Below are 22881 nucleotides of genomic sequence, written 5' to 3' on the forward strand. Positions count from 1 at the left end.
CACGTGCTCCCCCGACCACAGGAAAGGAGCGCCTGCACGTTGAGTTTCTGAGGAGTGGGGAGGCGGGGCGGGGCATGGGGGCTGCGGATTTACCCTGGGTGCGGTAAGGGGAGTTTGAGCCAGAACTTGCAGGTGAGGGGGAGTGAGCCATATGGGTGCCAGGGCAGAGGGAACAGCCGCGCCAAGGCCCTGAGGCAGATGTGCTCTGAAGGGCGTCCAGGTCGGGGGTGACAGCCTGCCCGGTGAGCCATGGGCGAGGCCCTGAAGGTGGAGTGGGTGGGGCCGCACTCAGACTGGACGTGGGTGGCGTGTGGCGCGAGCTCCCGGAACCATGGAGAGCAGGTGCCTGAACCATGCGTCGGGAGGGCTGCTGGGGCCCTCAGGTCCAGAGGCTCTGGGAGAAGGCAACCTCTGCCACCCGCAGCCTCCTGGCACCTTACGGGGACGGGTCTCCAGGCCTGGCCCTGCCCCAGGGTAACATGGACGTCCCACAAAGCCTCCGTCCGGGAAGTGGAGCGACAGGTGGGGTGGGGTGGGGGGCAGTGGTGAGGGCTCAGGTGGGCCATCTGCCTTCTTGCCCCCGGCGGCGAGAGTTGCCCAAGTTTGGTGACGAGGGGTGAGCTCTATGGGCTGGAGCCCGGGTACTGGGGAGCAGACCCCAGCGTGGTTCGCAGAGTAGAGGGGCCCCCAACCTGGTCAGAGGGGTGTGGCCGCGCTTTTGCCTGCAGGGTCTGGGGGCCTGAAAGGGCCTGATCCAGGTGGGAGCAGGCAGCCTCAGCCCCCGGTGAGGGGAATCATTCCGAGTCTGTGTTTACTAGTTGTCATTGCTTTTATCTCTCCGCGGTCGGTTTACAGAAGCGAGTTAGAAATTCTATCGGCGCTGCATAGTAATCGTGTTTAGGGGAGCTACAGGTGGTCACGTAAAATCGCTGCAGGAAGATCTAGTCTGATTTCACAGCAACATGCACACCGCCGCCCCCGTGGTCCGGGAGGGTCAGAGGGCCTGGCTACTGCGGGGGGCTTCGCTGCAGGGCCATTGCCTCAGGTCCCAGGGCTTGTCACCGCCGTGCCTGGCAGCGCCTGCTCTGGAGGGTCCACTGCATGCGGGCGTGGGTGCTGGGGTCTGTGTGGCCGCGTCTGCCCATCTGTCCCTGTGTGCTCACAGGTGTGACTGCACGGGCGGATCTGGAGGGGATGGTGCCCCGAGGCTCTGTGGTGACTGAGGCCCTGCCTGGACACCCCCCTGGGTTTCCCCACTTGCAGCCGGACACCCTCTGGTGACGGCAAGAGCTGGCCACTTCCGGGGGACACGACCCCAGACCCTGGAGCACTGGAGTTCGTCCTGGCTCACCCTGAATTGTCGCAGCCTTGGCGGTGCCTCAGTTTCCCCATTTGTACTCGGGAGCACTCGTAGCACCAACTTTGTGGGCCCGCAGTGTGGCTCAGAAGTGTGGCTGTGGGTAAAACCCCCGCACACCTCAGCTTCGCTCTTCCCTGCAGGCCTGGGCACAGCTGCCGCGCCAGTCTACAGATGAGGAAACTGAGGCCAGTGAGGGCAGAACTCTGGCACTGCGTGTGCCCAAGCATGGCTGAGCCTTCAAAACGGGCCCAGACACACCCCCCCACGGGTCTGGCGTCACAGGTGAGGGCAGCCCCAGCCTTGGGCACCAAGCTCAGGCCTGGCTCGCGCTCGCCAGCAGTGCGGTACAGAACAGAAGCCCAGGGAGCTCCGCGGTCGTTCTCATGGCAGTGGCTCGGTGTAGGAGCGGCTGCATCTGGACCCTGGTAAGCCCTGCTCCAGAGAAATCCTTCTGAGATGGCGATTTTCCTTCCAGGAGAGGAAACTGGCAGGGCCGTTGGCTTAGAGTTCATCCTCTCGAACCTTCAGGCGGGAAACACTATGGGCCTCTCTTGGAGCTGGGACGTGTGCAGCACGAGGCCTCCTGCCTGCGGAAGCCAGGAGAGAGCCCGTGGTCCTGCCGTCCCCTCCGTCTGCACAAGGCCCACGCCTGGTGCACCTCAGCCCGGCCAAGGCAGGTGGCTTTCCTGCTCCCCCAACTCTTCCAGATGCAGGAGGTCCTGCCCTGGGCCCCACCTGCCACTGTGGGCTGTGGCCAGCATGGAGCTGGACTGAGTGCAGGCCAGGGGAGAGGCACTGGTGGTTCAAAGATTCTGGCAATCTAGTTGTTTCTAACGAAAGACAACAATGCCAAAAACAGGTTTACAGATGTGACGAGTTAGAACAATCTGTGGTTGACAGATGCGTCCTTTTTACCACGTGAACGATGCGGTGTCCGGATGTGTCTGGAGAGATGACCTAGAATTTTCCTGAGGCCCTTCCAGAACCTGTGGAGGGGCCGAGGTGGGCCCCGGAGCGCGGCGGGGGGCGGGTCTGTCTGAGGTGCTCACCACGTAAGTCAGCACCACGCTTGCTTCGCTGCACGTCTGCCCTTCCCTGTCCTTCTTCTTTGTTCACAAATGCTTGTTAGAAAGACAGGTCCCAGGTGTCCCCCTGGGGCAGGCTGCCCCTGGAGATTCATGGTTAGTAGTGGACACGTTCTCTGTGTTTGCTCAGACACGCCACGGGCAGCCCTGTTCTGTTCCAGGGCTCAGACCTGAGAGTTCAGAGGTTATCCCGTGGGCTAGAAGCAGTCTTTGTGACTTTAGCCAGGTAGGTCAAAAGTGGCCTCGGGCGGCCCTAGAAAGACCCTGAGGAGGGTTCTTGCTCCCTTCCTGCCCTGTAAAGGCGAGGCTCACCCCGCAGTGACACGGGACGTGCGCATCTCGGGACCAGGTCGCACGGGGGCAAGATGGTTAGTTAGTTACTCTTTCCGGAAGGAGGTGGCCCGTGGGGAGGTGGGGAGAGATAACTTGCCACTTTCTGTGGCGATGAGAAGGTCAAGGTGGCCCACGGTGGGGGGGCTCCGAGGTGTGGGAGTCGAGAGGCCCGTTGTCAGGGCAGGCTTGGGCCCGGGGCCTGACCAGCACGGCCGCAGCCCAGAGACTCGCGTCCTGCCCGGGGCCCCAGGGTCTCCAGGGTCCCGGGTGTGCAGGGTGGGGCTGCATCAAAGCCCCGCCTCCCCATGCCCGCGGGCCCCTCAGGTGGCACCTGCCGGGCCAGCCGTGCCAGCCTGGCCCCAGATGGGAGGGCGTGTGGACGGGGCTGCGTTTCCACCGCAGACTGAGTGCGGCAGGCGTCCTCTGCATGCGGGCGGGCCTCGTCCTGTCTGCTGAAGGCCGTGTGGAACCAAAAGGCCCGCCGTGCCCCGAGGAAGACGGGGCTCCTGCCTGACGGCCTTTCCTCCGCCTCCCGCGGCCCTCTGGGGTCACGAGGCCGCCCATAGCGGGTCTCGGGACGTCGGCCTGCACGGTCGTGCCGCCGCCTCCTTCTAATCGAGCTTCGCCTGCGCACGCACGCCGGGGGCCCTGACTGACGCACCCCTTACAGCGTGGTGCCTGGGGACTTGCCCTGTGTCTTCCCTGGGGCCTCTGACCGCAGCCTGCTGGGCCCACCCTCTGCACCGCGATGGGGCTGGGGGGAGGTGGGCGCCCACGGGTGGGCAGTGAGGCTCTGAGGCAACGGAGCTGCAGGCTGGCGCCCCGTGGTCGGGAGGTGGCGTCCAGGCTGGAGAGGTAGGGACTCTGGGGGCCTCGCTGCGCTCCAGGGCCTGTGTGGCAGCAGCCTGTTAGCAGGGAGACCCTTGCGCGCTGGGTGACCGGGACCATCGCTGGGCCTCTCTGGGCCTCGGCCTCTGTCTGTGGGGGGTGACATTCACGTGTCACGGGCGCACCAGGAGCCCATGCGTATTAAGTCCTTTGCGTGTGGAAAGCGAGCCGTCTTCACCAGTGCCTCCTCGCCGCCGGAGGGGCGGCCTCAGCGTTCTTCGCCAGGGAAGCCCAGGCCGTATGCTGGGCCGGCTGCTGACCAGTAGAGCCTCGTTCCTGGCATCACCGTCCTGAGGAGACGGGCACCAGAGAGGGAGCATGGAACTCCTCGCCACCTCAGGGTCTTGGCGCTGGCTGCTCCCTGAGGGAGGCTCCCTGGGCTCTGGCCAAGGGTCCTCCCCGAGCAGCTCCGAAGCGTCTCCTTCCTTTCCGCTTCCCTGCCTGTGTCACCCTCCTGCCTTTTTGGGTGTCGTGACAACTCGCCTGTTGGCCCAGCTCCCTCCCGATCTGGTCCCAGGTGCCTGGGCATAGAGTCGGCGCTCACTGCCAGTTTAACGAGTTGGCCTGTGGGCAGGGCAGGCGCTGGGAAGTCCTGGGGTCAGCAGGGGCTCTGTCGGCAGGGCGGGAGGGAGAGCGACCCCCTCGGGCTGAGATGAGCTGGTGCCCTTGGGGATTCCGGCAGTGGCCCCGGAAGTGTAGATGACCTGTGGGTGTCCCTGGGGTCTGATAGCCCAGAGTGTGAGCAGGGGGAAGGGTCAGTCCTGCATCCAGGACGTTGGGGTCCCACCTGCTGCTCAGGCGGAAGCCTGTGGAACTTTGGGCAGATCCACATGTGGTGGGAGCGCGCTTCTGCATGGAAGGGTGTCTGACCTCACAGATGCACCAGGGCGAGCGCCCTGCCTGCGGCCTCACGGTTCAGCTGACCTTTAGGAGCCCCCACTGGCACACCAGCCCCCCCTCTTCCCGGTTGATGCTGAGTCAACCCCTGAGTTGGGATGCGGGGCGTGCAGGAAGGTGAGCACGCCAGCCCTTGGTGTGGGGTCAGAGGTCAAGGGGTGCCACATGCCCCCTCTTGAGAGGCCATGGGTGGCCCTTCCCTCCCCAGGTCCTGCTTGAGCCGCAGGTCTTTGGGCCTGGGAGAGGGGAGGGATCTGCTGCTGCCGCCGCCTTGTGCAGCCGCGACTGTGTGCAGCCGCCGAGGGGGGGTGGTCAGTCAGCCTGCGATTGGACATGGCCGCTCCCAGGCCGGGCCGCGGGCCACACCAGGCGGGGCAGCTGGGGGGCTTCCGTGGCTGGAGGGGCAGCTCCAGTCTGGCTGACCTCACTGGCACTCCTCTCGAATGCTGGGAGTTGTGGGCCCCCTTCACTGGACGGGAGGAGGGGCGTGGGGAGTCGCCTTGAGGGAGCTGCTGGCTCCAGGTCAGAGGACCCCGCGCGGCAAGCACAGCACATCCCTTTCCCTGCTGCCGGTCCAGGGGACATGTCCTGGGGGGCCGTGAGGGTGTCACCTGGGACAAGTCACCATCGCCCTCATTCAGGCTTTCCTCTTTCCCTCCTTCTTGGGCAGAGGCTTTCGGAACCTTCTGGGTCCCTTGTTGGCATTTCCTTAGCTCTCTCTTCAGCAGCCCAGTGGCGCTGGCGCTGCCCCTGGTTCCCCATGGACCCAAGCAAGAGGCCGGTGGGTGCCCCTTGCCTCTTCACCACCAGTGAATGCCGGCATCTCTGGACACATTGGCAGAGCTGCAGGTGGGGGCGGGTCCAGGCCCCCTTGGCCCAGTAGGAGCTGCGCGGGCAGTGCACAGGCCCAGCCGCCCATGCTGCCATTGTCGGCATCGTTTTAGCACGTGCTTATTACACACCCACTGTGTGTCAGGCCCGGCTCCAGGCACTGGGCACAGCTGTGAGCAAGGCGGGCCCAGGTCCCTGCTCTAGGGATGACATCTGGGGTCGCTGAAGCTCTGCACACCTGGCTGACATGGAGACTGCTTTCCCAAGACAGGCTCCCATTGGGTCAGGATGCCAGTTGGGCATCCTGGAGTTGGGCTGATAAACCCACGGGTGGCTCAGGACCAGGGGATGGGGCAGCTGGAGTTGCAGCATCTCTGCCTATGGCCAGCTACTGCGGTGATGGCCCTCAACCCAGGGCTCGCCCTGGTCTCAGACCAGGGATCCAGAGGGTACCCCCAGGATGGGCCATGCCTCCTGAAGGCCAGCACAGCTGCCGGTCTCAGGAGCTGCTTCCTGCTGAGCTTGGGTGAGGCCTCACACCAGGCCAAGGATCAGGGCCCCACGTTACTGGCTGGGCTCCTCAGGAAACTCACCCCAGTCACCCTCCCCAGACCCCCAGTCCTGACAGGCCCACCCACACTCATCAGACCCGTCTGCCCCCTACCATTCATCCATCTCCCTTCATTCCCCCTCATGCGGCCCTCCCAGGATGGGAGGCTCCTTCCCGAGGTGTGGCAGCCTGACAGCCCACTGTGGGGGGGTGGCAGGGAGTGGCATCTCCAGGTAGGTGCTGTCACATGCCCAGGGCCCCACCTTTGGCACAACGTAGTCTCTCATGGTGTCACTGGTGGGATAACACTTGGAATCCTGTCACCGCCGATTAACTGGCTTTGTCCTTCCTCACCCCACAGAAGGACATGGCCCTGAAGCCACACGAGCGGAAGGAGAAGTGGGAACGTCGCCTTGTCAAGAAGCCCCGTGAGTCAGACAACTGCCCGTCTGCAGAGCCTGGTGAGAACGGGCGGCCCCTGGAGGCAGGCAGCTCCGAGCAGGACCTGGAGCCCACCTGCGACCGAGGGGAGAAGAAGGCCCCGCTGCAGCCCGCCAAGCAGGTGAGCGCTGGGCCCTCCCACTCCGAGTCAAGGGCTCCCGGGCGGCCTGGGGGCCACAGCAGCACCTGGACACCACCCATCGGCATCTGGGCCTGCCTGGCAACGTGCTCCATCGTTGTCGGGTGTGGGATTAGGGGCACACGTGGATTGGGGCCGGGGGCAGCCGCCTGCTGGAAGTCTGAGGGTTCTGAGCGGAGGCAGGAGACACCCCGGGAGGGGGCTGGCAAACCAGGCCAGGAACCCAGGAACTGGGGGCAGGGGGTGCTTGGCTCGGGCGGGGCTGGAGGGCGCACCCGCGGATAGGCTGGCCCCGTTTCCCCATTGCGTCTGTCAGGCTCCGCCGACTGTGGGGTGTCCAGCGTGTCTGTAACGCGTGGGGACCAGGCTCATCGCTGGGTGCTCTCCACGTGCTAAACTTACGCGAAACGCAGTGGGTCTGCGAGACAGGGAGGGAGTCACGTCAGTTGTGGTTGGTGGACCAGGTGCAAGGAGCAGCCCCGCTGGGAGCGGGCCCTCGGTGGGAGGAGCCATCCTTGCTGTCACCCAGAGCTCAGCTGGCATGGGGCAGGGAGACTGGGGCCAGGGGCTTTCTCCCAGAGTACAGGGTTCTGTCCTAGGTGTCGGCTCAGCACTACAGCTGTTTTCCTCTCCAGGGACTCACTGGTTTGCGCCTTCTTTTCCGAGAGGGGTTTTTCTTGGTGTTTCACCCTCCACTTTCAACTCCCTTGGGGATTGGAATGCTGGTGAGGGGGCAGCATGTCTCAGGGGCCTGGGCTGGATGGGGGGTCTACAGGCACACCTGCCCAGGTGGACACGTGCTCTTTCTTCCATGCAGGTGTGCTCCCCAGAAGGGGGGCCGCTCCCAGCCAACCACTGGGACCAGAACGGCCCGGCCCAGCGCCAGCAGCAGCTCCAGCCCAGCCAGCCCCAGGGGTCACTCCCAGCCCCGTGTCAGCGCTGCCAGCCCCGTCGGGCTCTCCCGGACCCTGGGCAGCCCTTCCAGCCCCAGCGGCCACTCCCGGGTCAGCGCAGCTGGCCCCAGCGGTCACTTCTGGGCCCAAGACAGCCCAGCCAGCCCCGGCGGTCACTTCTGGGTCCAGGTCAGCCCTGCCGGCCCCAGCAGCTGCTTCCAGCCCCAGATCAGCCCTGCCGGCCCCAGCGGTCACTCCCGGCTCAGCCCCGCCAGCCGCGTTGGGCACTCCTAGCCCCCAGGCAGCGCTGCCGGCGCCTGCGCTCCCTCCTGGCCCCGTGGCAGCGCTGCCGGCCCCTGCGGTCCATCCTGGCCCCGTGTCACCTCTGTCGACCCCTGCGGTCCATCCTGGCCCCGTGGCACCGCTGCCGGCCCCTGCGGTCTGTCCTGGCCCCATGCCACCTCTGTCGGTCCCTGCTGGCCCTCTGGCACCGCTGCTGGCCCACGCGGTCGTGGATGGGCCCGTGTCTCCGTGGCCAGCCCAGCAGGGCCTCCTCAGGACAGCGGTGCCGGCCGCTTCGGTCACTGCTAGCCCAGTGCCAGCGGTGCCAGCCCCCACAGTCACTCCTCATGCTGCGTCCACGTCGCCGGCCCACCAGCTCACTCTCAGGCCAGTGCTGCTGCCCCCGGCGGGTGTCCCTAGCCCCGTGCCAGCCCCGAAGGTCCCTCCTGGGCCAGCCCAGCCGCCCCCGGCGGTCACTCCTGGGCCTCAGTCAGCCCCAGCAATTAGTCGAAACCCCAGAGCAGCCTGGCCCCCCCAAGCCTTCACTGTTGGGCCCTGGACAGCCGTGCCAGCAAAAGCGGCCACTCATGGACCCAGAACAGCCTCACCCGCCCAAGCGGCCACTCTTGGGCCCAGAACAGCCGTGCCGACGAAAGCGGCCACTTCTGGGCCTGAAACAGCCCTGCCAGCCCCTGCGGTCACTTCTGGGTCCGAGCCAGCCCTGCCAGCCCCAGCCGTTACTCCCCATACCTGAGCGCCCGTCACTCCTGGGCCGGCCAGCCCCACCCCGCCGGCCTCTCCTGGGGCCCCCGAGCCAGCCACGGCAGTCCCTGCTGGACCTGGTCCGGGCCCATCAGCCCCAGCTCTCCCTCCTGGCCCCGGGCCAACCCTGCCGGCCCCTGAGGTCACGACGGACTCGATCCTCCACCCCTGCAGTGGCCCGCCAGGCCCCATCTGTGAGCCCCGGAGCCTGACACCCGTTTTCCCAGACCACCCCAGGTGTGGCTGTGCTGGGCCGGGCCAAGGCCCCCCTCAGCCTGTGGCCCGAGATGTGTTGTCAGACTGGCCGGAGGCCTTCTCCGGACAGGCCGGGCCGTTTGCGGCTGGAGGCTGAGGCCCAGCAGACAGGAGCCCTTGCAGGGCCACCACCGAGCGGAGGCCCCCCACGCCGGGAAGAGCGGAGAGGACCACAGCGCCTTCCCACCTCCCACCGGGCTGGCCCCCGCCGTGCCCGCTGCTTTGTGACGCGCACGCCCCCGGGAGCGAGCACACAGCCACCCCCAGGGGCTCAGGCTCGTGGGGTGGGGGGTCCTTTAGCATCTGTCTGTGCCTCTGAAGTGCCCACGTGTCCTTGAATGTTGGCCTTCCGTGCCCGGGTGTGCTGCACAGCCAGTGTGTGAGTGTGTGTGCATATACGCGGCGTGTGGTCTGCAAGTGTCTGCGTGTGCGTGGAGTGTGTGCGTGTGTGATTTTGGGGGGCGTGCCGGCTGTAGGCCTTGCCCTCCTCGGGCCCCACCCCATCTGGCCAGTGTGCATTCCCGCCCCCCACCAGGCAGAATGTGGGCACAACCAGAGCCAGGCCTGAGGTCCTGCTGCTTCCCTCTGCAAAGGGTGATGTTTGTCCAGCTCTAGAGTCCTGTGACTGTGGAGAGGGGACACGAGGGGTGCTCAGGGCTGTCTGTGGTTGAGTAGCAACTGCTGCTGAGACAGGAGGCCCCCTGTCAGGACTCTTCTTCCACCCCAGTGACTGAGCACTGAAGCTGGGGGCAGTCTCCTGTCCACCCCCCAGCTTTGGACCAAGAAAGCCTGCAGGGCCTGAGGCCATTCCCACAGTGTCCCCTCCTAGCATCCCACTCGTCCCCTACAGCTTTCCGGCGCCTGGCCCCCTAGGACGTCCCCTATCAGGACAGACCTCACACTACAAAACTCTCTGCTGCCCCCCACTCCCACCCGACCCGCACCTGCGCTCAAGGGTCACCACCCCTTGCCCCTGGCCTCTGGCTCAGGGCAGCCCCACGCTAGTGCTCCTGGAGTCCTGGGCACAAGGTGGGAGAGCAGCGTCGGCCACCAGGGGTGCCCTGGCCAGGCTCCCACTCAGTGCTCTGTGCGCCCAGTCTCATCCGGCTGTGACAGCCGCCTCTAATACCGACCCGGTTCATGGAGGCCACGGAGGTGCCCCCCGGTTTCCAGAACCGAGCCTCCCTCCCTGCTTGGTCATGAGGGCCCTGGCCCTCCGGGGGTCCTGACACCTAGAGCAGAGCCTACAGATACCTGGTCTCCCTCCCAGAAACATGGGGCTTATTTTTCGGATTAAAGAAAATAAAAAGTGCTGTGCCGTTATTTTTATGACAGCATCAGCGTTGGTGATTTAACAGCGCATGTGTCGTACGGGAAGTGATTTACGCCGACAAGTGGTTTTCTGCACATCTGGACTTGCCTGTCGTTCATTCCGTTCCGGCTGAGCTGCGGGAGAGCAGCCAGGGGAGCGGGCGCCTGGCCTGGACCTGGCTCACTGCGTCACGTGGTGTGGGCCTGGGGGCACTCAGCTGGCCATAATCACCCTCCAGGCCTCCCTGGCAGCCTCCTTGATGGACTGGCTCCACCTGTCCTGTTTTGGAGCCCCGGCTCTGGAAGGGGTCTGTTTCTAGATGCCACTGAAGGCGCTTCTGAGGTCTTGTCGTTGACCCTTCACGTTCGTTCCCACTGTTCCCTGTCGTCATGCACTGAGGGTGGCAAGGCTTCAGGCCGCCCCCTCCCTCCCACTGCCCTGACCTCCCAGCCCGAGGGGCAGCGCGAGCATCGCCGCACCGCCCGCGCCCCCGGCCCCGTGCTCTTGTCTGGGCGTGGCACGGGCAGGCCAGGACTGGACGGGTGCAGCTGCTGCCTTTCTAGGCCTTTCTGCTCTGGGCATGTTGGCTGCAGTGCTTGGGTGCCACTTAGTGGGGCAGACAGGACTGTCGGGGCACCGTCTCTGATGGCAGAAGGGGGGTGGGGAAGAGGGCTGAGCCCACAGGGACGCCACGGCTGGGGCCACTCTCCTTCTCCTCCTCCGGAAGTGCTCCGGCCAGGGGGGAGCTCCGTGGTGACTGGGGTGGGGCTGTTCCCTGCGTGATCACTGCTGAGGAAGGGGCTTGGCTTCCGCCTGAACCTGCAGGGGCCCTCTAACCCCTCCGGGGCTCCGCACGGCCGCGGCTGGCCTCAGGTTCAGCGTGCTGGGACCCTGAGGGGTGTGCACTTTGGCGAGGCACCCGCTGGCCAGGGAGGGGACTGGGCCGCGTGTGTTGTGTCCTGGGGGACCCGTGTTGCCATGAGAATATAGAGGTCCAGTGTGGCCAGATCTTTGTTTCTGCGAACAACTGGAAACCTGGGTTTTTCTGTGGATTCAGTGGTTTTTGAAACTTTGGTGGCTAATTCTAATTTGATGACTCACTTTGTTGGCCAAAGGACACAGCTGTGTGGGCTCTGCATGGCCTGGTGGCAGAGGTTGGGGCCCTGGCAATTGACCTGGCCCCGAGGTCAGGGGTGTGGGGTGTGGGGTGTGGCCCACCCCGTCACAGGGAGAGTAGGGCAGCCCAGCCTGATGGGTGGGGCTGGAGTGAGTCTTCGGGGGTGTCGTGGGGCTCTGGGGGAGGCCCCATGCTGCCCCAGGGAGCCCTTGGACGGAGACCAGAGCCTGGGCACAGTGCTGTACTGGGACCTCTCCTCCGGCCCTGCAGCCCACCTCCCCTTCTGCAGACTGGGCCGTGGGGAGAGGACAGGCACCTTCTGGGCAGGAGCCCCTGACTCGGCGCCTCGTCCCTGTTAAACCTGTGATGGGCAAGGGCAGTGGTGGTTGTAATTTGCTGCCAGGTTGAAGAGGGAGGGGTGAGCAGGTGGTCCATCCAAAAGCGGCCAGAGATGGAGTGTACTGTGCAGGTGCTTACTAAGGAGACCCCTTGGGATCCACCCCGTGGGTGGCAGGGCAGCCCCGGGAGGTGAGCATGGGCGACCCCTGATGAGTCCCCGGCCCTCACGGGGGACCGCACGCCACTTCCAGCGCCCACCTGGGGCACCCAGTCCAGGCTGGCAGTTTCCTGGGGAAGATGGCTCGTCTGCTGCTGTGCGCAGGCCTTCCCCACGTGCGCGTGTGCACGCACCTCTTCTGAGCACGGAGGTGCTCCACACGTGAACGCCTGGTCGCTCCCAACACGGTCTGCTCCTTCACGTGGGAGACACTCTGGGGAGGACAGGCCCCTGGACCGGCCGCTCCCCGCACGAGGACTTCGTCAGCACCTAAGGCGCCAACACTGAGGATGCGTCCCGACTGAAGCAGATCACCCGCGCCCCGTGAAGCCTCTGTCCCAGCAGACACGGAACGTGACTCAGTCCCCCAGTACGTTAGGAGAGGCAAGCGTGCGTCTGGTGTGCACAGACGTCTGGCTGGCCCGCCTCCTCCCAGCCAGGGGCTGCATTGACCGCAAGACGCCCCTAGCAGCTCGTCAGAGCAGGGGTGGTGGTGTCTAAGGAAGATGGTGTCCAGGCCCAGCCACCTGCCCTTGCCTGGGGGGCTTGGCAAGAAACCTATCCCAGGGGTGGGACTGGGGAGCCTGAGACGGAGGGGTGCACCGCCCAAACCCCTGGAGGGGTCCCAGGGGCCTTGTCAAAAGGCAGGTCCTGACCCTGCAGACGAAGCTTGGAGCAGCGCTCTTTGATAGGACTGTAATAGGACCCACATTGCAAGTGTGAAGAGAAGAGACAAAATTAACCCTAATGTATTTTAAATCCATGTACCGTCAGCTCTGTGTATCCGCGGACGCAGCGGGCTGACTGGGCTACATCATTTTATACGAGGGATCTGAGCAACCGTGGATTTCGGTATCTGCAGGGGGCTCCTGGAACCAGCCCCCCACGGACACCGAGGGACAGCTACATTCTAAGTAGTATCGTTTCAATATGTAGTCAGTATGAAAACTATCAATGGGATATTCCAGTGTTTTTTTGTACCAAGTCTTGGAAAAGCAGCGTGTATCTTACTCTGCCCTTATGCAGCCCTTCTCAGTTGAGACTGGCCTCAGACTGGTCCAGTGTGTCTCAGAGCCGGCAGGCCGGGGAGGTGACCTTCCCAAGGTCACTTTCTCCCCGCACTTGCTGCTCTTGTTGGTTTCCTCATTCTCTCGCTCAGCCAGCCTTGGTTTGACCCCTCACCACTGGACCGCAAAGCCGAGCGCGTGTCAGCCTAGAACCTCCCCTTGAGCACCAGGCCTGTGTATCCAGAGCCGAGACCCTCCACTCAGATGCCACGGCCCCCACACTGAGCGAGAACAAACCAGAACACAGCTCTAAAGCTTCCCCGCACTTCAGTGGGGAGCCTTGCGTCTGCCCCGGTGATTGGGCCAGAAACAGGGAACAATCTTCCACTGCTCACTCCTACCCAGGCCAGTCCTTCGCTTCTGCCTCCTGACTGTCCTTCTGAGCAGGGTTTCATTAGAAAATTCAAATGGAAACAAAAATTCACCGTATAGAATGTGTGGGGTGCAGCTAAAGTAGTGTTCGGAGTGAGACCTCCAGTTTCAGTGCTCGTGTTAGAAAAGAAGACAGGTTCAAGATCAGTGACCTGAAGAAGCTAGAAAGAGAAGAGGAAAGTATCCTAAAGAAGAAAGGGGCGAATACAAATGAGAGCGTAATTAGTGAACCAGAAAGCAAACAATAGAGAAAATAAAGCCAAAAATTGTTTCTTGGAAAACACCAACAAAATTGAGAACTCCCTAGTTAGACTGATCAAGCAAAAAAGAACACAGATTACCAATGTTAGGAACGAAAAAGGAACTACCACTGCAGGTGCTACAGACTTGGAAAGGATGGCACAGAAACAATTTTATTCCAGTAATTGAACAACTTGGGTGAAATGAACAAATTTTCTGAAAAATACAACTTGCCAAAACCGACATAAGATGAAGTAGGTGATCTGAATAGTCCTGTACCTGTTAAAGAAATTGACTTTGTCACCGGATGCCGTGCCTACCCGTCACGGCCAGCCCACCACCGTCTCACCAGCTGACCCCACAGTCGGCCCAGGGGCTGTGTTCAGCGACCACGCCTGTGAGGCAGCGTGTTGCTAGTGCCGTTTTCAGGTGAGGGCACTGAAGCAAAAAACAAGCAATAGCAACACGAGGAAGCATCTCCGTAACTTGCCCAAGACAAGCAGGAAAAGTGGCTGAGCCAGAATTCAAACCAGGTGGCTCGGCTCCAGAGTCTCTGCCCTTGACCGTGACCTTTCCCTGGAAGACAGCAGCAGCTGGCCGGCCCCCGTCTCCCTGCCCTCTGCGGGCAGTGAGGTTCCTCTAAGGAGCTCATTTGAGCATGCCCTTCCCTTGCTGAAAGCATTCTGGAAGGTCCCCTCCACCCTCGGGAAGTCCTGGCTTCTGGATATGGCCTGAGCTCCCCCCCTCCCCCCACAGCCTGCCTGCCAGCTCACTCACCCTGTGGCTCAGCTCCCGCACCGCCCACCCCTCCACGCACACCCTCCCTCCCCTGTGCCCGTGCCCCTCTCCCGCTTTTTTTTTTTTTTTTTTTTTTAATTTTTATTTTGGCTGCGCTGGGCCTTCCTTGCAGCACGTGGACTTCTCTAGTGGCGGTGCGCGGGCTTAGTTGCCCCGCGGCATGTGGGATCTTAGTTCCCTGAACAGGGATCCAGCCCGCATCCCCTGCATTGGAAGGCGGATTCTTAACCGCTGGACCACCAGGGAAGTCCCCCGTGCCCCTCTCTTCAGCTCACCCTTCTGCGGTGTGGTTATTTCTCATCTGCACCCCTCCACCAGGCCTGGTAACCCCGAGGCTGGCAGAGGGCTGGGCCCCTGGAGCCTCGGTAAACGCCGAGAGTGAGACAGAGAGGGACAGAGTTCTGGGTGCACTCCACATTGGCCCGTCCGTGCTCCTCACCATCACATCTGTCGGCTGGGCCCATATTTGTTTGCCAGTTTGTTCAGGGGTTTTCTAATCACTTATAAGACAGTTTCCAGACTGGGCTGGGTAGAGTCCTTCCAGAAGATTCACACTTGGCCTCTGGCAGATGAGCATCGTGATGGGGAATAAGCTCTGACACCTACTAGCGGTGTGGCCTTGGGCAGATGACTGCCCCTCAGTGCCTCAGTTTTCTCATCTGTACAGTGGGGTAATGACACCCCTCCCTAAGGGTTTTCGGTGAGTCAATTTAAAGTCAGAACCATTCTGGGTCCTGGCTAGCTGCTGTAAATGCCTGGCTGCTTTAATGTGGATGGTTTCTCCCACCTCCACCTGTTCTGAGGCCTGGGCTGCAGCTTGTGGGGAGGGGCAGCCGCGGGGGGCTTTCCTGGGTCGCTCTTCATCCTCTCCCCCTCCCCCCCCCATGCCGTCATCGTCATCGTCATGGTCGGCTCTGCGCCAGCCTGGCTGGGACCACACACGCGGAGGTGCAGTTCCAGGGTTAGGGGCCCGGGCTCTGCAGTGGCCCCAGGCAAGGACTCCTCCTTTCAGATGACCTGTTTCCTCAAGTGTAAAGTGGGGCTGTCACTACTGCATGCGCCTCAGGTTGCTGAGATGAAAAACTGAGTTGGCGTGCACGGTCCGTGCTAGATACGCTTGTTTGCTGCTCTTATTGTGGTTACTGCTTTATCGTTATTCCTTGTAGAAGGGTTCCTCCCGCCTCCTGGGTGAGGCCTGGCCGGGCGAGGCTCAGCTTTGGCCTCCTTGGCAGGCTCACCTGGCCCCATCCTGCGGGGGGAATCCGGCGGCCTGGCAGGGCCTAAGGGCAGAGTGCTTGGCCTTTCCGTGGCTTTGGCACCTGTGCCCGGGGCCTGCAGCCTAGGGAGCCGCAGGCTGGGTGCCGAGGCGGCCTGCAACACGGGCCCCCACCCCAGACAGGACCCTCACGCGGACGGAGCACGGGGGACTTGCTGAGGGGCGCTGTTGGGAGGAGGGCGGAGGGGAGTGGACACCTGGGGCGCGGCCGGCACCCACCCCACGTCCCCGGCCCGCCGTGCTGTCACAGCCCGTTCGGCGTGTACTTCTTTGGGCTCTGTTGTCAGTCCCTGTCTGGACCCAGGAATGCCTCGGTGACTACGACACCCGTTGGAGTTCCAGACAGGCGTGACAGGGGTGGGGAGATTTGGGGGTGACAACAGGTCTGCCTGGAAACGGAAGGGGGCTGCTTTAGACCAGGGGATCGGGGCGGCCTCACCCAGGAGGTGACCCGAGCTGAGGGTGACGAGGAGCCAGCTGGCCCGTACCCTGGGATGGGGGTGGCACAGGGCCTGGGCAAGTGTGAATGCCACTCACCCACAGAGGGCCACTGGGGGGTTTTAAGCTGCACAGTGACATGAGCTGAGTTATGTGTTTCAAAATTCACACTGGAGGAGGGCTGGGCAGCTGCGGGGAGGTGCTTGTGGCTTGACTCAGCAGACAGATGGGGACAGCAATGGAGCAGGCTGAGTGGCTCAGCCAAAGAGTGGAGGTGAGATGGAGCCCAGGGGACCCTGCTCTGGTGGCACACACACCCAGAGTCCACTGGCACGACTGGGGGCAGGACACGGCACACCACCGCTGTCCCCCAGCAAGAGGGACCACACTCAGGCACAGGCAGGGTGTCGCGGACACTCACATGCACTTGCTTACATAGAGCTCCCAGAGCCTGCTGGCTCCCCGGGTTGTAGCCTCAACTCAGCCAGCGTCCCGTATACAGTCTGTTGTACGTCTCCATCCCCCATCTGTCCATCCATCCATCAATCACCCACCTGTCCATCTGCCCACCGAGCCGAGTCCCAGGGGAAGGATGTGGAGCAGCGGGAGGGGTGGCCAGCCTCAGAGGGCAGCAGCTCGCTCCCTGACCCTGTGCTGGCGTGGGACCCCTCCTCACTGTGCCGGGCCCCATGCCAGGTAGTGGGGACTGAGGACAGCCCCTGCCTGTTGGGCACTCGCGGTCCAGCGACCCTGCTTCACTCTCAGAGGGACACCTGGTGGCGCAGGAGTGGAGGGAACATCGGGAAGGATTCCTGGGAGAAGCAGGGCCCACGCCCAGAGCCGGGGCTCCTTAGGGCTGACTGCATGGTTCTGGAGCCTCCACCCCCTCGCAGCCCGGAGGACCGCCCCCCTCCCTCCCCCTTCCCCGGGTCACCCGGCAGCTGCAGTACCACACTTCACCAGCAGGCGCTGCTGTCAGTCGCGGACGCCAGCCTGCAGTGCTGCACTTGGGGTGACCGTCCTCCACGCGGAGCTGGGGGGTGTGCTGTGCACATGCGGAGGAGAGGCCGTGCAGGCCGCCTTGTCGGGTGGGGCGGGGGCCCCGGCCTTCCTCGCCCACGCCAGCGTCTGACCCGCCCACCAGCCCCCTCGCGGGTGTGTTTGCCCGGTCTGCGAGAAGGGCCCCTCCCTGGGCCAGCCTTGCTCTATGGCCCTGCCTGAAGCCCGGGCTCCCCAGAGTGGGAGGTAGAGCACAGACCTGGAGCTCGGAGGGTGGGGGCGGGGGGCTGAACAGAGTAAAGTATGTGATGTCCTCACTGCTGTCACGTGCCAGGCAGGGCGGGGTGCAGGTTCAGTGGGGTCAGGCGGCCCCCTGAGCGACAGGGAACCGGGTACAGAGCAAGTAGTCAGGCGGCAAGGGGCTTCCTGGGCAGAGCTTTGGGTTTACAGCCCTGGGGCACTGATGTAGCGGGGGTGACAGAGGGGCTAGGCGGCGGGGCACCGGGGGGAAGGGGGCCCCATCCCGGGCATAGCCTGGGCCTCGGACCCTGCTGCAGTCCAGGCTTCAGGTGGACACGACAGGCTGTCGCCCCCCACTTAGCTGTGCCGGGCACCTGCTCCGAGGGGTCACGGAAGGCTTCGGAGCCCCCAGAACGCACTGGACACTGGGGACCGGCTGGAACGGGCAGGGAGCGCGAGGGGGGGGCGAGAAGGCAGGTGGGTTCTCGTGGATGAGCGCGGCGCGGCCTCCCCGTCCAGCCCGCGGGGGCCACTCGGGGCCGTGGGCTTGGCCTGTGGCCGCCCAGTCTCCCTTGAGGTGCCCAGGGGAGTCACCGGGGGGCCCACACGGTCTCGGAGACCCAGGCCCACGGTGTCCGATCCCTGAGGAGGCCCAGGAGCGCTCGCTTTGCACGGGGGGTGGTCCCTGAGAGGAAACTGGGGTGCTGGGAGGAGTGGGGAGTGCAGGAGGAGGGGCCTCCGCCGCAGGCCTGGGTTGCCATGTGGCCCCGGCACGGAGAGGCCGGGTGTGTGCACACGCGTGTTTGTGCGTGTTTGCTGAGTGGACACGGGATGGGGTGCCTGGGCTGTCGGGAGCCTGTGCTCGGTTTCTGCAGGGGCGTCGTGGAGTTGGCCACGGGGGCACTTTTCCCGACTCCCTTCTCGCTGGGATGTGCCTGACCCTTGCCCCACCTCCCAGAGCCTGTCCCCTGACTGGTTTGAAGGAGACTCTGGGTGGCCTCAGCCGCAGCCCCCTTTGCAGGGTTCCCCAGGGTCTGCACTAGGCCATCCTCCACCCCTTCCCCTCCCAGGCCTGCAGGTGTGGAGGCCAAGTGGGCCTCTCCTTATCCTGGAGGCCAGTGCAGACCGGCCGTGGGCCAGAGGGCACCTCCCACCCCTGGGGGGCAGCGGGGAGAGGCATGGGGCAGAGCCCAGAGCCCCTGAGAACGTGTGTGTGCTCGCGTGCACTCCCGAGAGCTCCACGGGCTGATGGTCGTCTGCGGGCAGAACCGTCTGGCCGGGCGCCAGCTCCTGCAGGGGCTGTCGCGTGCGGCTGTCCGGGTTGTGCACTGCACAGCTCCAGGGCCGCCACCCCACTGTCGCCAGAGGTGGCGTGTGCGTCTGCACGCGCGCAGCAGTCGGGTGTGCGGAGGGAGGGCGCCTCTGTTCCGTCTGCGCGGCAGGGCTCTAGGGGTCGCGGGGGCCCTGTATGCGCCCTGCTTCAGCCAAGGGTCTCGGCCGGGTGGTGTGCGTGCGGGGCACTGGGCAGGTGTCAGGAGCAGGTGGGCGATGGTCGGGATGTGGGCAGGAGAGGCCGGGTTGGGTTCACGCAGGGCCGTCCGGGGCTCTCAGTCGCCCTCGTATCTGTGCGCTCTGGTGGGTGCTGGTCTGTGAAGGGTCTGGACTCCCTGTGAGCCTGCTCACTGCTGGCGAGAGGGGTGCCGGGCGCCCCCAGCCCGCCCCAGGGCATCCCAGGCCCAGGGCGTTTCCTCTCCGCACCAGGGGGAAGCCACCTGGTGTGCAGCTTGAGGGGCAGCCTGGGGACACCGCTGGGCCCCGCCTCTCGAGCCCCTTCTCAGCCGCACCCCCTGGGCTGGCCGCCCGCCCCCCACACTCTGGGGGTCTGATCACCGAGTGGAACCACATGCTGCCTGTCTGCGGCCAAGTGCGCTTGGCGGCCGGCCCGGGAGACAGACGCTTCCTCCTGGGATATGCCACGGAACCCAGGGCGAGGAGGGGAGCCCCGCTGGCCAGAAAGCCCAGGACCCCAGGTGCTCCTGGGGTGCCTCAGTCTGAGGGCGGTGCCCCGACCCTGCTGGTCTGAGGGAAGTGTCCTCTCGCCACCCTTCTGAGGGCCGTGAGCTGACCCTGCCAGCTGGAGAGCAATGCCCTGCTTCCACATATCCACCCGTCTAAAGGGGAGTCCTGGCCCCGCCAGCCTGAGGACACGTTCTGGTGGTGGGCCACCTTGCACGAGCCGATGGGTACGTGCTCAGGGATTTTGCACACCTCGCGGAAACCGCTAGGGCTCTCCTCTCCCCAGGGAGCCTCATTGCTCCCAGCGGTGCCCTCCCCCCCGCTTCCCGATAGCCCCGTGACCCACCTCCTCGCCTTTCAGAAGTGTCACCTTCTCAGTGAGGCCCGCCCTGGCGACCCTTCTTTGCTCTTCTCCGCTGTTGTCCTTCCAAAGCACCTGTGGCCGTCTGCCGACCGTGTGCTGGCCTCTTTGTGGCTTCAGGAGGGCGCGGGCTTGGGTCTGTTTGTGTTCATTGCCCAGAATAGAGCCAGCTCATAGGCACGCAGTAAGCCTTGGGTGGGTGGATGGGTGGACGACGTGTGGGTGAATGGATAGATGGATAGATAGGTGAATGGATGGTGAATGGATGGATGAGTGGACAGGTAGATGGGTGGATGGATGGATGGATGGGTGGATGGACGGGTGAGCGGATGGGTAGATGGGTGGATAGGTGGAAGGGTGGATGGATGGGTGGATGGATGGATGGATGGGCAGATGGATAGACCACAAGGCCCAGGGGTGGGCACAGGCCCAGGGGCTCCCAGCTGCCATCCCAGGACAATCAGTGCCCAGGGACTCTGACCGTATCTCTCCAGCTCCAGCTAGAAATGGAGGCATGGCGTCCCTGGCCTTCTGGCATAGCTGGCTAGCAGCATTTCTGAGCCTCTAGGAAGCAGGCAGGGCTACAGGACAGCCAGACCCCAGCTTGGGCTGTTTGGGGTCCTGGCCTAGGAAGAGAAGGTGACCAGCCATCCCAGTCCAGGGTTGGGGTGGTTCCCAGGGCACAGGACTCAGTTTTACAGGATTTTCTGGGAAATGGGGCTTTCAGAGCTAAAACTGACTGCCTGAGGAAGGATGACAGACCCCAGCCTGCCCCCCTCTGCAGGGCACCACCGAGGAGTCAGGATAAGGCATCCTCTCTGAGGCCCAGCTTAGAGAGGAGACAACTTGTGTGAATGTATGAAGTGGAATGTGGCATCCTCCCGCCTCACATTTCAGCTGTGTGTGGGTTGTTCTTCAGCCTCTGCTTCCCCTCCTGCTTCGTTAGGTGTCCTTGTGCAGTGAGCAACCTGCACAACTATACAGAGCGGCCCTGCGCCAGGCCTTTCCTGTCCTCGCAGTGTCTCTGGGTCCAGCCTTCTTCTTCCTGGGCAGGGACCCTGCTCCGAGCCCAACCCGAGATCCTGTCCCCCAGCAGTGAGGTGGGGCTCATGGGGGTGATGACTGCTGATCAGAGCCGTGAGTCTCAACTAGAGCCGCAGCAGAAGCCCCCAGGGGGCCTGACGGCACAGCAGGTCGGGGCGGGGCCTGAAGGTGCGCGTTTGCATTGCTAACCAGCTCCTGGGTCCTCCTGCTGCTGGTCCGGGGACCCCACTGTGAAAACCACTGGACTAGGGCGTTTGTTTTCTTGCAGAGGCTGCCTGCCAGCAAGGCGGTGAGGAAGGTCCCCCAGGCTCCCATGTTCCCTCCTTTTGGTGAGGCCTGTCACGGGGTCCAGAGGCAAGAAACGCCCATCCCTGCGGGGCAGTTAGAGCCCACTGGGGACAACAGGGACACCTGGTGGCTTCTCGGTGCTGGAGAAGGGTTCCGGCTCACAAACAGAACCTCTTACCCCCATAGTGCCTGTGAAGGGCTCTGTCGGCACCCCCATTTCACAGATGAGGAAACAGGCTCAAGCACAGTTAGAAGAGGCAGCGCTGGCCCAGGGGCTGGGCATTCACCGCTTGGCTGAGCACGAGGGAGCTAGTGAGGCTGGGGTGCCACGGGCTCACGATGGGGGTGCTCCTGCCTGGGGTAGGACTAGAGAGGTTACGTGACAGTGTGGAAAGTGGACCCAAAATCCTGCTTGCATCTTTCTTTTTACTCGGAAATAGTTTCAAACCTCTAGTTGAGTCTCAACTAGAGCCGCAGCAGAAGCCCCCAGGGCCTGCCGTGGGGAGCGAGGGTGATATTGAGGCCTGGGCTCCCCCCGGGTGTGGCTGTTCCAGCTTCCCAAGAGGGTCCTTGCACCCAGGGCCCGGGCTGTGGATGGACCCTGGTTCTGTGTTTTGTCATTACACTCTGCTGGCCACACAGTGTAGGGGCCTGTGGCTTTGGGGAGTTGTACCCCATCTCAGGGCTTAGGTTGGCCCTGGGGAGCAGGGGCTCTGAGGGGCTGCCTCGAGAGAGGCTTCTGGCTGAGCCCACGCTGGGGTCTGCAGGAAGAAGGGCTCAGGCCATAAGGGGGTTTCCTGGGGACTCGAGAATATTCCAGAGCATAGCTGGTGCACCTTGCTGACCCGTCCTGACCTCCTGCCCTGGCTGGGGTCTCTGGGGCTGAAGGATGCTTATGAAAAAACGGCTGGGCGTGGAGGACTGGGCCTGCCTGACCCCGGTCGTGGCGCAGCTTCTGAGCACTCCTGAGCTCCGCGAGCTTGTGCGCTGGGCTGGGAGGCCTGGGGGTGGAGAGGGGGGCAGGCCGTCCGCACGCCCCGCACGCCCCCCACGCTGCCCCACAGGGACAGTGGCAGCCCCTGGAGCAGGGGTCATCGGGTGCTAGGCAGTGTGCCGGCCGAAAGCCACGGCCTCGGTCTGCCGCTAGGAGACGTCAGACACGCAGACGAAGGTGTGGGCCGTCAGTGCGTGTCCAGACGAAGCTGCGGGAACGTTCCAACACAGGGAGGCTGGAGAGACCGGGAGGTGGTGGGATGGCCGAGCTCCGCGGGTCCTGCCGGGAGGGCACCAGGAGCTGGCAAGACATGGGCGGAGGCTGACCTGGTTCAGGGGTGGTGACTTACTGGGCCTGGGAGGGTGGAGGTCTGGGGCTGTGATGGGCACCCCTGCCCCGCAGTTCTGTGAGGTTTGAAACTATTTCCGAGTAAAAAGAAAGATGCAAGCAGGATTTTGGGTCCACTTTCCACACTGTCACGTAACCTCTCTAGGCCTTGGTTTCCTCCTCTGTAAAGTGGGCACAAAGCATCTAACAGGGCTTTTGTGTGAGGAGCAAAGAGCTGAGGGCCCGCCAGGTCTACAGAAATTCTGGCAGATTTATGACCTAGCAGCACCTGTCCTAGTGAGTACTACTTGCTTCATTCTGCAGATGACAGAACTGAGGCACAGAGAGGTTGAGTAATGGCCCTAGGACACAGAGCGGGGAGTGGCTCTGCAGACCTTGCAGCCCTGACTGCCCACCATGGGTTGTGGTGAGGACTGAAGGGGCCCGGGAGTGGTGTGCGTGCCGGGAGCGGGGGTGAATTGCCGCCGGCCTGTCTTGGCGCCCCCTGACCAGCCCTGGTGGAGTGGAAAAGGGCAGGGCGGCCCATTGGCCCGCTCCGCATCCAGGAGTCTTTACAGTCATCCACTGGGCCAGCGGGAGGAAAGGACAGACCGAGCTGGCAGCAGTTCATGCTGCTGAGTGCTCGCCCTTCGCTCTCTGAGGCATTTCTTTCCCATTCTGGGTAGGAATGGGCGGTACTGGGTTGTAAATGCTTGGCTC

At 63.7% G+C, this 22881-nt stretch overlaps 1 protein-coding gene across 7 annotated transcripts in view; it reads left to right on the forward strand.

The window, feature by feature from the left end:
- The window catches only part of FBRSL1 (fibrosin like 1), an 86666-nt gene that overhangs the window by 9980 nt on the left and 53805 nt on the right, over positions 1–22881 (forward strand). For 6 of the 7 annotated variants that reach the window (XM_057526238.1, XM_057526234.1, XM_057526236.1 and 3 more), the window contains exon 2: positions 6306–6506. In XM_057526238.1, coding sequence (XP_057382221.1) covers positions 6306–6506 — 201 coding nt within the window. Of the gene's footprint in view, positions 1–6305; positions 6507–7341; positions 10077–22881 lie in introns of those variants that run through there. The other variant, XM_057526239.1, reaches the window with a different exon arrangement.

This window comes from Balaenoptera acutorostrata, chromosome 13, assembly GCF_949987535.1.
Source record: "Balaenoptera acutorostrata chromosome 13, mBalAcu1.1, whole genome shotgun sequence".
Classification (NCBI taxonomy): Eukaryota; Metazoa; Chordata; class Mammalia; order Artiodactyla; family Balaenopteridae; genus Balaenoptera; species Balaenoptera acutorostrata.